Consider the following 13777-nt stretch of genomic DNA (forward strand, 5'->3'; position numbering starts at 1 on the left):
TCATTCACGAAGAAAGGAATCCTTTCAATATAAGCAAACCAGATACTTTTTGCGAAACGGGTTTTCAAAAACCTTCCACTACTGAAAGACTCACTGTATTCATCTCAGCCATCATCTTCAGCTGGGGACCATAGTTATGGATAAGTTATTAGATCTGTTTGCATGTGCAGATTGACAAAGAACAATCTTCACTAGAAACAAAAACAAGAAATCAGAGATTTAAAACAATGTAAACAGTGATCAACAAACCAGTACCTTTCACATAATACACTTCGGGTAACCATGATGACCAGTGCATTCTCTTGTCGCCAGCACTTTTTTCGAGAATATTCACCGATTGGGGCTCATACGACAAATGTTCCACCTTAATGCACGTTTTGTTGCGACATATATGTGAAACATTCATTGTGTCTGTCATAATCATTGTACCCAAGAAGTGCAAAAAGAACGCAAGCCGGTGTGCGAGGAAATGTATGCGCGTGCCGGCCACTGTGGCTCGCAGCACCCCATATCCATAGCGGTCATGCTCACCCACCCATAACCGACAAGCACCTGCTGCACCTGCACCTCCAGACTTTGTTCTACAAGGTTTTTTAACCGTTGAACTGTGTGAAAAGAAGGGACACTTGCATAAAATGCACTGGCCATAAGCTATGACTGAAAATGCAAACAAGTATGGATATTAATGCTGTTTTTGTCCCATTTTTCCCCCCTGGAAAAACCTTACATTTCACTATTGGACTCTCGCTTTAGCACAATAATCTTTGTAAGCAGTTGTAAATTGGTAAATATGGTCAATAAAACTTGTAAAGATCCATTAATGTGCATAAATAAAAAATTGCCAATACCAGACATTGAGTTACCTCCCTTTGTTTGAGCCCTTAGTATGCTGGTGTTTAAGTTTTTCCGATTGGAAATATTGTCGAAATAAAATGCTGACATGTTCAGCAACATTTTTAAATGCAATTAAATGTTTTTGACAGGACTTGAAAATTGACACTTTACTTAAGGGGGCACACACAGTTTTTCACAAATCGGCTACTGGCTGCCGGGGTGGGGGCACTGTCCGTCCTCACAGCTAACACAACGTCTACACCTGAAATCATACAAAACATATCTTCAGTATTGTTGGGGGTGATGTCTTCCAGAAAATACATGAATAGCCATGGTGCACCCACTTGCTGTATATTTTTATCATGGAAAATCAGCCAATTTAGGGGTCTGAATGTCACCTGTTTTTCGAGGCCATTTCTGTGATTTCAACACAAATTTACCACTAAACTGCAAATGCCAGTTCATTAAACACTTTCTGCTTTTACTGCATCACTAACCAGATATTTGACCGACACCGAGAATCCTAGGGTCATCCACGCGGTTTTTTGCAGAAATTCAGTTGAGTGGAGGCACCTTTAAAAATTCATGCAAAATTAGCCTTCGGAGCTAGAAACCAGCATGTACGTATTTCATGACCTTGACTGCCCAGCAGACACACTGGCTAGGCACTGGACAACATTTTCGAATTCACTAAGCATGCATTTCAAACCAACCACCACTCAAATCTGATACTTTAAACTTGTAAAACACTATTATTGCTGCTCAGTTTTATTGTATCCCTATTTATTAGAAATTTCTCCCCTGCCAATTCGACACTAAGGCTCAACAACTGTATAGTGCTACCTTAAGGGGCACACTACAGTTTTTCACAAATCGGCTACTGGCTGCCGGGGTGGGGGGCACTGTCCGTCCTCACAGCTAACACAACGTCTACACCTGAAATCATACAAAACATATCTTTAGTATTGTTGGGGGTATGTCTTCCAGAAAATACATGGATAGCCATGGTTCCTCCACTTGCTGTATATTTTTATCATGGAAAATCAGCCAATTTAGGGGTCTGAATGTCACCTGTTTTCGAGGCCCATTTCTGTGATTTTCAACACAAATTTACCACTAAACTGCAAATGCCAGTTCATTAACACTTTCTGCTTTACTGCATCACTAACCAGATATTTGACCGACACCGAAGAATCCTAGGGTCATCCACGCGGTTTTTTGCAGAAATTCAGTTGAGTGGAGGCACCTTTAAAATTCATGCAAAATTAGCCTTCGGAGCTAGAAACCAGCATGTACGTATTTCATGACCTTGACTGCCCAGCAGACACACTGGCTAGGCACTGGACACATTTTCGAATTCACTAAGCATGCATTTCAAACCACCACCACGCAAATCTGATACTTTAAACTTGTAAAACACTATTATTGCTGCTCAGTTTTATTGTATCCCTATTTATTAGAAATTTCTCCCCTGCCAATTCGACACTAAGGCTCAAAACTGTATAGTGCTACCTTAAGAAACACCATACTATGGTAGAATCAGGAAAGTTGACTATTTTCATGAGGTTTACTCATATATGAGTGTGTACAATAAATTTTAAAATCCTGGGACGACTCGTGTATTTTTTATGCCTTGTTTTCTACACATGATAATTTGGTCATTTTCAGTACTGTTTCCCACTATCTGCAGACTGTACTACTGAGCCAGGAATTGCATTATGTTTGCAAGCAAATTTCAACAAACACTGCATTTTTGTACCCAATCATTTAAAAAATGATGTCCAAATGATAATTAACAGCCAAACACTTCTGATCAATGCATTGGTGCTGAAAAATCCTCAAAAAGCATAGCAAAAAGGTTAATTTTTTGAAAGTTTTTACATATTTTCATTTAAAAAAAGCCCATTTAATTACATGATTTACCTTTTCTTATGCAAACCTACCACTGAATTTTCTTCTACAAACAAGCACAGTACTTTGAGTAATGTAAACATTTGATTAAACATGGCTTTGGCTGCCACAATGGACTAAAATGACAATATCTCCCAATGAAAGGGAGGTAATCCAAAAGTTATAGAGATGACCACTGGCCAATCTTAAAAATTAACAAAAATAGATACAACACAGGGAAAAACAAGAACCTTGGCACTTATCAGATGGGATTAAACAAACCTTTGCACATACAAAGAAAGTATTTTCTGGATTAAACTGGATTAAAAATGTTGGGCACACAGGACAAAACAAACTACATAAAAATGCTTGCCAGTGGTGTTCGAACACGTGTGCGAATGGAACTTCAAAATTTAAAGACAATAAAATCAAACGATAGCAATTACTTTGTAACAAGAAGTTCACAGGCTCTTGCTAACATAATTCCGTGTTTCAGCAACGATCATTCAAAGTGCTCAAAAGCGTCTACCGTGTGCCAGCACCACATGTCAAGCATTCGAAAGTACAGCGTAAAACATTTGCCATACGGACAGCACCTTCATCTTTCGAATACGGATAGCAGCCGTCTCAAAGACACTATATCAAGTACTTTTGATACCAAAACACTTCAATATGTAAGCAATCTGTACAATGCAAACAGATGTGAGAGTTTGCACTCGACAATTTTCAACTATGCCCCAAAATTCACATGTTGGAAAAGGAATTTTTTCCGGCCTATGCCATTCAGCAACCCATTCTCGAACGCATGGAAAAGGCAGAGCCACGTTTATTTTGGCTCGCACTGTCGGTATTAAAGTAAAACAGCATTCACAGATGTACAGGAATTTACAACATATTGACAAACGGAGCACTTATCATTCACGAAGAAAGGAATCCTTTCAATATAAGCAAACCAGATACTTTTTGCGAAAACGGGTTTCAAACCTTCCACTACTGAAAGACTCACTGTATTCATCTCAGCCATCATCTTCAGCTGGGGACCATAGTTATGGAATAAGTTATTAGATCTGTTTGCAATGTGCAGATTGACAAAGAACAATCTTCACTAGAAACAAAAACAAGAAATCAGAGATTTAAAACAATGTAAACAGGGATCAACAAACCAGTTACCTTTCACATAATACACTTCGGGTAACCATGATGACCAGTGCATTCTCTTGTCGCCAAGCACTTTTTTCGAGAATAATTCACCGATTGGGGCTCATACGACAAATGTTCCACCTTTATGCACGTTTTGTTGCGACATATATGTGAAACATTCATTGTGTCTGTCATAATCATTGTACCCAAGAAGTGCAAAAAGAACGCAAGCCGGTGTGCGAGGAAATGTATGCGCGTGCCGGCCACTGTGGCTCGCAGCACCCCATATCCATAGCGGTCATGCTCACCCACCCATAACCGACAAGCACCTGCTGCACCTGCACCTCCAGACTTTTGTTCTACAAGGTTTTTTAACCGTTGAACTGTGTGAAAAGAAGGGACACTTGCATAAAATGCACTGGCCATAAGCTATGACTGAAATGCAAACAAGTATGGATATTAATGCTGTTTTTGTCCATTTTCCCCCCTGGAAAAACCTTACATTTCACTATTGGACTCTCGCTTTAGCACAATAATCTTTGTAAGCAGTTGTAAATTGGTAAATATGGTCAATAAAACTTGTAAAGATCCATTAATGTGCATAAATAAAAAATTGCCAATACCAGACATTGAGTTACCTCCCTTTGTTTGAGCCCTTAGTATGCTGGTGTTAAGTGTTTTCCGATTGGAAATATTGTCGAAAATAAAATGCTGACATGTTCAGCAACATTTTTAAATGCAATTAAATGTTTTTGACAGGACTTGAAAAATTGACACTTTACCTTAAGGGGGCACACTACAGTTTTTCACAAATCGGCTACTGGCTGCCGGGGTGGGGGCACTGTCCGTCCTCACAGCTAACACAACGTCTACACCTGAAATCATACAAAACATATCTTCAGTATTGTTGGGGGTATGTCTTCCAGAAAATACATGAATAGCCATGGTGCACCCACTTGCTGTATATTTTTATCATGGAAAATCAGCCAATTTAGGGGTCTGAATGTCACCTGTTTTCGAGGCCATTTCTGTGATTTTCAACACAAATTTACCACTAAACTGCAAATGCCAGTTCATTAAACACTTTCTGCTTTACTGCATCACTAACCAGATATTTGACCGACACCGATGAATCCTAGGGTCATCCACGCGGTTTATTGCAGAAATTCAGTTGAGTGGAGGCACCTTTAAAATTCATGCAAAATTAGCCTTCGGAGCTAGAAACCAGCATGTACGTATTTCATGACCTTGACTGCCCAGCAGACACACTGGCTAGGCACTGGACACATTTTCGAATTCACTAAGCATGCATTTCAAACCACCACCACTCAAATCTGATACTTTAAACTTGTAAAACACTATTATTGCTGCTCAGTTTTATTGTATCCCTATTTATTAGAAATTTCTCCCCTGCCAATTCGACACTAAGGCTCAAAACTGTATAGTGCTACCTTAAGGGGGCACACTACAGTTTTTCACAAATCGGCTACTGGCTGCCGGGGTGGGGGCACTGTCCGTCCTCACAGCTAACACAACGTCTACACCTGAAATCATACAAAACATATCTTCAGTATTGTTGGGGGTATGTCTTCCAGAAAATACATGGATAGCCATGGTGCACCCACTTGCTGTATATTTTTATCATGGAAAATCAGCCAATTTAGGGGTCTGAATGTCACCTGTTTTCGAGGCCATTTCTGTGATTTTCAACACAAATTTACCACTAAACTGCAAATGCCAGTTCATTAAACACTTTCTGCTTTACTGCATCACTAACCAGATATTTGACCGACACCGAAGAATCCTAGGGTCATCCACGCGGTTTTTTGCAGAAATTCAGTTGAGTGGAGGCACCTTTAAAATTCATGCAAAATTAGCCTTCGGAGCTAGAAACCAGCATGTACGTATTTCATGACCTTGACTGCCCAGCAGACACACTGGCTAGGCACTGGACACATTTTCGAATTCACTAAGCATGCATTTCAAACCACCACCACGCAAATCTGATACTTTAAACTTGTAAAACACTATTATTGCTGCTCAGTTTTATTGTATCCCTATTTATTAGAAATTTCTCCCCTGCCAATTCGACACTAAGGCTCAAAACTGTATAGTGCTACCTTAAGAAACACCATACTATGGTAGAATCAGGAAAGTTGACTATTTTCATGAGGTTTACTCATATATGAGTGTGTACAATAAATTTTAAAATCCTGGGACGACTCGTGTATTTTTTATGCCTTGTTTTCTACACATGATAATTTGGTCATTTTCAGTACTGTTTCCCACTATCTGCAGACTGTACTACTGAGCCAGGAATTGCATTATGTTTGCAAGCAAATTTCAACAAACACTGCATTTTTGTACCCAATCATTTAAAAAATGATGTCCAAATGATAATTAACAGCCAAACACTTCTGATCAATGCATTGGTGCTGAAAAATCCTCAAAAAGCATAGCAAAAAGGTTAATTTTTTGAAAGTTTTTACATATTTTCATTTAAAAAAGCCCATTTAATTACATGATTTACCTTTTCTTATGCAAACCTACCACTGAATTTTCTTCTACAAACAAGCACAGTACTTTGAGTAATGTAAACATTTGATTAAACATGGCTTTGGCTGCCACAATGGACTAAAATGACAATATCTCCCAATGAAAGGGAGGTAATCCAAAAGTTATAGAGATGACCACTGGCCAATCTTAAAAATTAACAAAAATAGATACAGCACAGGGAAAAACAAGAACCTTGGCACTTATCAGATGGGATTAAACAAACCTTTGCACATACAAAGAAAGTATTTTCTGGATTAAACTGGATTAAAAATGTTGGGCACACAGGACAAAACAAACTACATAAAAATGCTTGCCAGTGGTGTTCGAACACGTGTGCGAATGGAACTTCAAAATTTAAAGACAATAAAATCAAACGATAGCAATTACTTTGTAACAAGAAGTTCACAGGCTCTTGCTAACATTATTCCGTGTTTCAGCAACGATCATTCAAAGTGCTCAAAAGCGTCTACCGTGTGCCAGCACCACATGTCAAGCATTCGAAAGTACAGCGTAAAACATTTGCCATACGGACAGCACCTTCATCTTTCGAATACGGATAGCAGCCGTCTCAAAGACACTATATCAAGTACTTTTGATACCAAAACACTTCAATATGTAAGCAATCTGTACAATGCAAACAGATGTGAGAGTTTGCACTCGACAATTTTCAACTATGCCCCAAAATTCACATGTTGGAAAAGGAATTTTTCCGGCCTATGCCATTCAGCAACCCATTCTCGAACGCATGGAAAAGGCAGAGCCACGTTTATTTTGGCTCGCACTGTCGGTATTAAAGTAAAACAGCATTCACAGATGTACAGGAATTTACAACATATTGACAAACGGAGCACTTATCATTCACGAAGAAAGGAATCCTTTCAATATAAGCAAACCAAATACTTTTTGCGAAAACGGGTTTCAAACCTTCCACTACTGAAAGACTCACTGTATTCATCTCAGCCATCATCTTCAGCTGGGGACCATAGTTATGGAATAAGTTATTAGATCTGTTTGCAATGTGCAGATTGACAAAGAACAATCTTCACTAGAAACAAAAACACAAAAAATCAGAGATTTAAAACAATGTAAACAGTGATCAACAAACCAGTTACCTTTCACATAATACACTTCGGGTAACCATGATGACCAGTGCATTCTCTTGTCGCCAAGCACTTTTTTCGAGATTAATTCACCGATTGGGGCTCATACGACAAATGTTCCACCTTAATGCACGTTTTGTTGCGACATATATGTGAAACATTCATTGTTTCTGTCATAATCATTGTACCCAAGAAGTGCAAAAAGAACGCAAGCCGGTGTGCGAGGAAATGTATGCGCGTGCCGGCCACTGTGGCTCGCAGCACCCCATATCCATAGCGGTCATGCTCACCCACCCATAACCGACAAGCACCTGCTGCACCTGCACCTCCAGACTTTTGTTCTACAAGGTTTTTTAACCGTTGAACTGTGTGAAAAGAAGGGACACTTGCATAAAATGCACTGGCCATAAGCTATGACTGAAAATGCAAACAAGTATGGATATTAATGCTGTTTTTGTCCATTTCCCCCCCTGGAAAAACCTTACATTTCACTATTGGACTCTCGCTTTAGCACAATAATCTTTGTAAGCAGTTGTAAATTGGTAAATATGGTCAATAAAACTTGTAAAGATCCATTAATGTGCATAAATAAAAAATTGCCAATACCAGACATTGAGTTACCTCCCTTTGTTTGAGCCCTTAGTATGCTGGTGTTAAGTGTTTTCCGATTGGAAATATTGTCGAAAATAAAATGCTGACATGTTCAGCAACATTTTTAAATGCAATTAAATGTTTTTGACAGGACTTGAAAAATTGACACTTTACCTTAAGGGGGCACACTACAGTTTTTCACAAATCGGCTACTGGCTGCCGGGGTGGGGGCACTGTCCGTCCCCACAGCTAACACAACGTCTACACCTGAAATCATACAAAACATATCTTCAGTATTGTTGGGGGTATGTCTTCCAGAAAATACATGAATAGCCATGGTGCACCCACTTGCTGTATATTTTTATCATGGAAAATCAGCCAATTTAGGGGTCTGAATGTCACCTGTTTTCGAGGCCATTTCTGTGATTTTCAACACAAATTTACCACTAAACTGCAAATGCCAGTTCATTAAACACTTTCTGCTTTACTGCATCACTAACCAGATATTTGACCGACACCGAAGAATCCTAGGGTCATCCACGCGGTTTTTTGCAGAAATTCAGTTGAGTGGAGGCACCTTTAAAATTCATGCAAAATTAGCCTTCGGAGCTAGAAACCAGCATGTACGTATTTCATGACCTTGACTGCCCAGCAGACACACTGGCTAGGCACTGGACACATTTTCGAATTCACTAAGCATGCATTTCAAACCACCACCACTCAAATCTGATACTTTAAACTTGTAAAACACTATTATTGCTGCTCAGTTTTATTGTATCCCTATTTATTAGAAATTTCTCCCCTGCCAATTCGACACTAAGGCTCAAAACTGTATAGTGCTACCTTAAGGGGGCACACTACAGTTTTTCACAAATCGGCTACTGGCTGCCGGGGTGGGGGCACTGTCCGTCCTCACAGCTAACACAACGTCTACACCTGAAATCATACAAAACATATCTTCAGTATTGTTGGGGGTATGTCTTCCAGAAAATACATGGATAGCCATGGTGCACCCACTTGCTGTATATTTTTATCATGGAAAATCAGCCAATTTAGGGGTCTGAATGTCACCTGTTTTCGAGGCCATTTCTGTGATTTTCAACACAAATTTACCACTAAACTGCAAATGCCAGTTCATTAAACACTTTCTGCTTTACTGCATCACTAACCAGATATTTGACCGACACCGAAGAATCCTAGGGTCATCCACGCGGTTTTTTGCAGAAATTCAGTTGAGTGGAGGCACCTTTAAAATTCATGCAAAATTAGCCTTCGGAGCTAGAAACCAGCATGTACGTATTTCATGACCTTGACTGCCCAGCAGACACACTGGCTAGGCACTGGACACATTTTCGAATTCACTAAGCATGCATTTCAAACCACCACCACGCAAATCTGATACTTTAAACTTGTAAAACACTATTATTGCTGCTCAGTTTTATTGTATCCCTATTTATTAGAAATTTCTCCCCTGCCAATTCGACACTAAGGCTCAAAACTGTATAGTGCTACCTTAAGAAACACCATACTATGGTAGAATCAGGAAAGTTGACTATTTTCATGAGGTTTACTCATATATGAGTGTGTACAATAAATTTTAAAATCCTGGGACGACTCGTGTATTTTTTATGCCTTGTTTTCTACACATGATAATTTGGTCATTTTCAGTACTGTTTCCCACTATCTGCAGACTGTACTACTGAGCCAGGAATTGCATTATGTTTGCAAGCAAATTTCAACAAACACTGCATTTTTGTACCCAATCATTTAAAAAATGATGTCCAAATGATAATTAACAGCCAAACACTTCTGATCAATGCATTGGTGCTGAAAAATCCTCAAAAAGCATAGCAAAAAGGTTAATTTTTTGAAAGTTTTTACATATTTTCATTTAAAAAAGCCCATTTAATTACATGATTTACCTTTTCTTATGCAAACCTACCACTGAATTTTCTTCTACAAACAAGCACAGTACTTTGAGTAATGTAAACATTTGATTTAACATGGCTTTGGCTGCCACAATGGACTAAAATGACAATATCTCCCAATGAAAGGGAGGTAATCCAAAAGTTATAGAGATGACCACTGGCCAATCTTAAAAATTAACAAAAATAGATACAGCACAGGGAAAAACAAGAACCTTGGCACTTATCAGATGGGATTAAACAAACCTTTGCACATACAAAGAAAGTATTTTCTGGATTAAACTGGATTAAAAATGTTGGGCACACAGGACAAAACAAACTACATAAAAATGCTTGCCAGTGGTGTTCGAACACGTGTGCGAATGGAACTTCAAAATTTAAAGACAATAAAATCAAACGATAGCAATTACTTTGTAACAAGAAGTTCAAAGGCTCTTGCTAACATAATTCCGTGTTTCAGCAACGATCATTCAAAGTGCTCAAAAGCGTCTACCGTGTGCCAGCACCACATGTCAAGCATTCGAAAGTACAGCGTAAAACATTTGCCATACGGACAGCACCTTCATCTTTCGAATACGGATAGCAGCCGTCTCAAAGACACTATATCAAGTACTTTTGATACCAAAACACTTCAATATGTAAGCAATCTGTACAATGCAAACAGATGTGAGAGTTTGCACTCGACAATTTTCAACTATGCCCCAAAATTCACATGTTGGAAAAGGAATTTTTCCGGCCTATGCCATTCAGCAACCCATTCTCGAACGCATGGAAAAGGCAGAGCCACGTTTATTTTGGCTCGCACTGTCGGTATTAAAGTAAAACAGCATTCACAGATGTACAGGAATTTACAACATATTGACAAACGGAGCACTTATCATTCACGAAGAAAGGAATCCTTTCAATATAAGCAAACCAGATACTTTTTGCGAAAACGGGTTTCAAACCTTCCACTACTGAAAGACTCACTGTATTCATCTCAGCCATCATCTTCAGCTGGGGACCATAGTTATGGAATAAGTTATTAGATCTGTTTGCAATGTGCAGATTGACAAAGAACAATCTTCACTAGAAACAAAAACAAGAAATCAGAGATTTAAAACAATGTAAACAGTGATCAACAAACCAGTTACCTTTCACATAATACACTTCGGGTAACCATGATGACCAGTGCATTCTCTTGTCGCCAAGCACTTTTTTCGAGAATAATTCACCGATTGGGGCTCATACGACAAATGTTCCACCTTAATGCACGTTTTGTTGCGACATATATGTGAAACATTCATTGTGTCTGTCATAATCATTGTACCCAAGAAGTGCAAAAAGAACGCAAGCCGGTGTGCGAGGAAATGTATGCGCGTGCCGGCCACTGTGGCTCGCAGCACCACATATCCATAGCGGTCATGCTCACCCACCCATAACCGACAAGCACCTGCTGCACCTGCACCTCCAGACTTTTGTTCTACAAGGTTTTTTAACCGTTGAACTGTGTGAAAAGAAGGGACACTTGCATAAAATGCACTGGCCATAAGCTATGACTGAAAATGCAAACAAGTATGGATATTAATGCTGTTTTTGTCCATTTCCCCCCCTGGAAAAACCTTACATTTCACTATTGGACTCTCGCTTTAGCACAATAATCTTTGTAAGCAGTTGTAAATTGGTAAATATGGTCAATAAAACTTGTAAAGATCCATTAATGTGCATAAATAAAAAATTGCCAATACCAGACATTGAGTTACCTCCCTTTGTTTGAGCCCTTAGTATGCTGGTGTTAAGTGTTTTCCGATTGGAAATATTGTCGAAAATAAAATGCTGACATGTACAGCAACATTTTTAAATGCAATCAAATGTTTTTGACAGGACTTGAAAAATTGACACTTTACCTTAAGGGGGCACACTACAGTTTTTCACAAATCGGCTACTGGCTGCCGGGGTGGGGGCACTGTCCGTCCTCACAGCTAACACAACGTCTACACCTGAAATCATACAAAACATATCATCAGTATTGTTGGGGGTATGTCTTCCAGAAAATACATGAATAGCCATGGTGCACCCACTTGCTGTATATTTTTATCATGGAAAATCAGCCAATTTAGGGGTCTGAATGTCACCTGTTTTCGAGGCCATTTCTGTGATTTTCAACACAAATTTACCACTAAACTGCAAATGCCAGTTCATTAAACACTTTCTGCTTTACTGCATCACTAACCAGATATTTGACCGACACCGAAGAATCCTAGGGTCATCCACGCGGTTTTTTGCAGAAATTCAGTTGAGTGGAGGCACCTTTAAAATTCATGCAAAATTAGCCTTCGGAGCTAGAAACCAGCATGTACGTATTTCATGACCTTGACTGCCCAGCAGACACACTGGCTAGGCACTGGACACATTTTCGAATTCACTAAGCATGCATTTCAAACCACCACCACTCAAATCTGATACTTTAAACTTGTAAAACACTATTATTGCTGCTCAGTTTTATTGTATCCCTATTTATTAGAAATTTCTCCCCTGCCAATTCGACACTAAGGCTCAAAACTGTATAGTGCTACCTTAAGGGGGCACACTACAGTTTTTCACAAATCGGCTACTGGCTGCCGGGGTGGGGGCACTGTCCGTCCTCACAGCTAACACAACGTCTACACCTGAAATCATACAAAACATATCTTCAGTATTGTTGGGGGTATGTCTTCCAGAAAATACATGGATAGCCATGGTGCACCCACTTGCTGTATATTTTTATCATGGAAAATCAGCCAATTTAGGGGTCTGAATGTCACCTGTTTTCGAGGCCATTTCTGTGATTTTCAACACAAATTTACCACTAAACTGCAAATGCCAGTTCATTAAACACTTTCTGCTTTACTGCATCACTAACCAGATATTTGACCGACACCGAAGAATCCTAGGGTCATCCACGCGGTTTTTTGCAGAAATTCAGTTGAGTGGAGGCACCTTTAAAATTCATGCAAAATTAGCCTTCGGAGCTAGAAACCAGCATGTACGTATTTCATGACCTTGACTGCCCAGCAGACACACTGGCTAGGCACTGGACACATTTTCGAATTCACTAAGCATGCATTTCAAACCACCACCACGCAAATCTGATACTTTAAACTTGTAAAACACTATTATTGCTGCTCAGTTTTATTGTATCCCTATTTATTAGAAATTTCTCCCCTGCCAATTCGACACTAAGGCTCAAAACTGTATAGTGCTACCTTAAGAAACACCATACTATGGTAGAATCAGGAAAGTTGACTATTTTCATGAGGTTTACTCATATATGAGTGTGTACAATAAATTTTAAAATCCTGGGACGACTCGTGTATTTTTTATGCCTTGTTTTCTACACATGATAATTTGGTCATTTTCAGTACTGTTTCCCACTATCTGCAGACTGTACTACTGAGCCAGGAATTGCATTATGTTTGCAAGCAAATTTCAACAAACACTGCATTTTTGTACCCAATCATTTAAAAAATGATGTCCAAATGATAATTAACAGCCAAACACTTCTGATCAATGCATTGGTGCTGAAAAATCCTCAAAAAGCATAGCAAAAAGGTTAATTTTTTGAAAGTTTTTACATATTTTCATTTAAAAAAGCCCATTTAATTACATGATTTACCTTTTCTTATGCAAACCTACCACTGAATTTTCTTCTACAAACAAGCACAGTACTTTGAGTAATGTAAACATTTGATTAAACATGGCTTTGGCTGCCACAATGGACTA

The 13777-nt window shown here is 39.0% G+C and overlaps 1 protein-coding gene and 1 long non-coding RNA gene across 5 annotated transcripts in view; one reads left to right on the forward strand and one right to left on the reverse strand.

Moving 5' to 3' along the window:
- Window positions 1-144, forward strand: part of LOC127878239 (protocadherin Fat 1-like) — a 133670-nt gene extending 133526 nt beyond the window's left edge. The window contains exon 14 of the mRNA XM_052424759.1: window positions 109-144. Within this exon, the coding sequence (XP_052280719.1) occupies window positions 109-144 (36 nt within the window). The remainder of the gene's footprint in view (window positions 1-108) is intronic.
- A 453-nt stretch (window positions 145-597) lies between these two features.
- Window positions 598-13118, reverse strand: LOC127877856 (uncharacterized). Of its 4 annotated transcripts, none has more exons than XR_008048638.1 (6): window positions 12592-13118; window positions 11923-12015; window positions 8955-9047; window positions 5316-5408; window positions 4647-4739; window positions 598-657 (listed from the first exon to the last, which is right to left on the reverse strand). It is a non-coding gene; the product is annotated as an uncharacterized LOC127877856 (long non-coding RNA). The 4 variants fall into 4 exon arrangements; XR_008048637.1 differs by lacking the exon at window positions 598-657 and adding an exon at window positions 4240-4299; XR_008048640.1 differs by lacking the exons at window positions 598-657; window positions 11923-12015 and adding an exon at window positions 4240-4299.
- Between the last annotated feature and the right edge of the window lie 659 nt (window positions 13119-13777).

The sequence above is a fragment of the Dreissena polymorpha genome, chromosome 4, assembly GCF_020536995.1.
Source record: "Dreissena polymorpha isolate Duluth1 chromosome 4, UMN_Dpol_1.0, whole genome shotgun sequence".
In the NCBI taxonomy this organism is placed as follows: Eukaryota; Metazoa; Mollusca; class Bivalvia; order Myida; family Dreissenidae; genus Dreissena; species Dreissena polymorpha.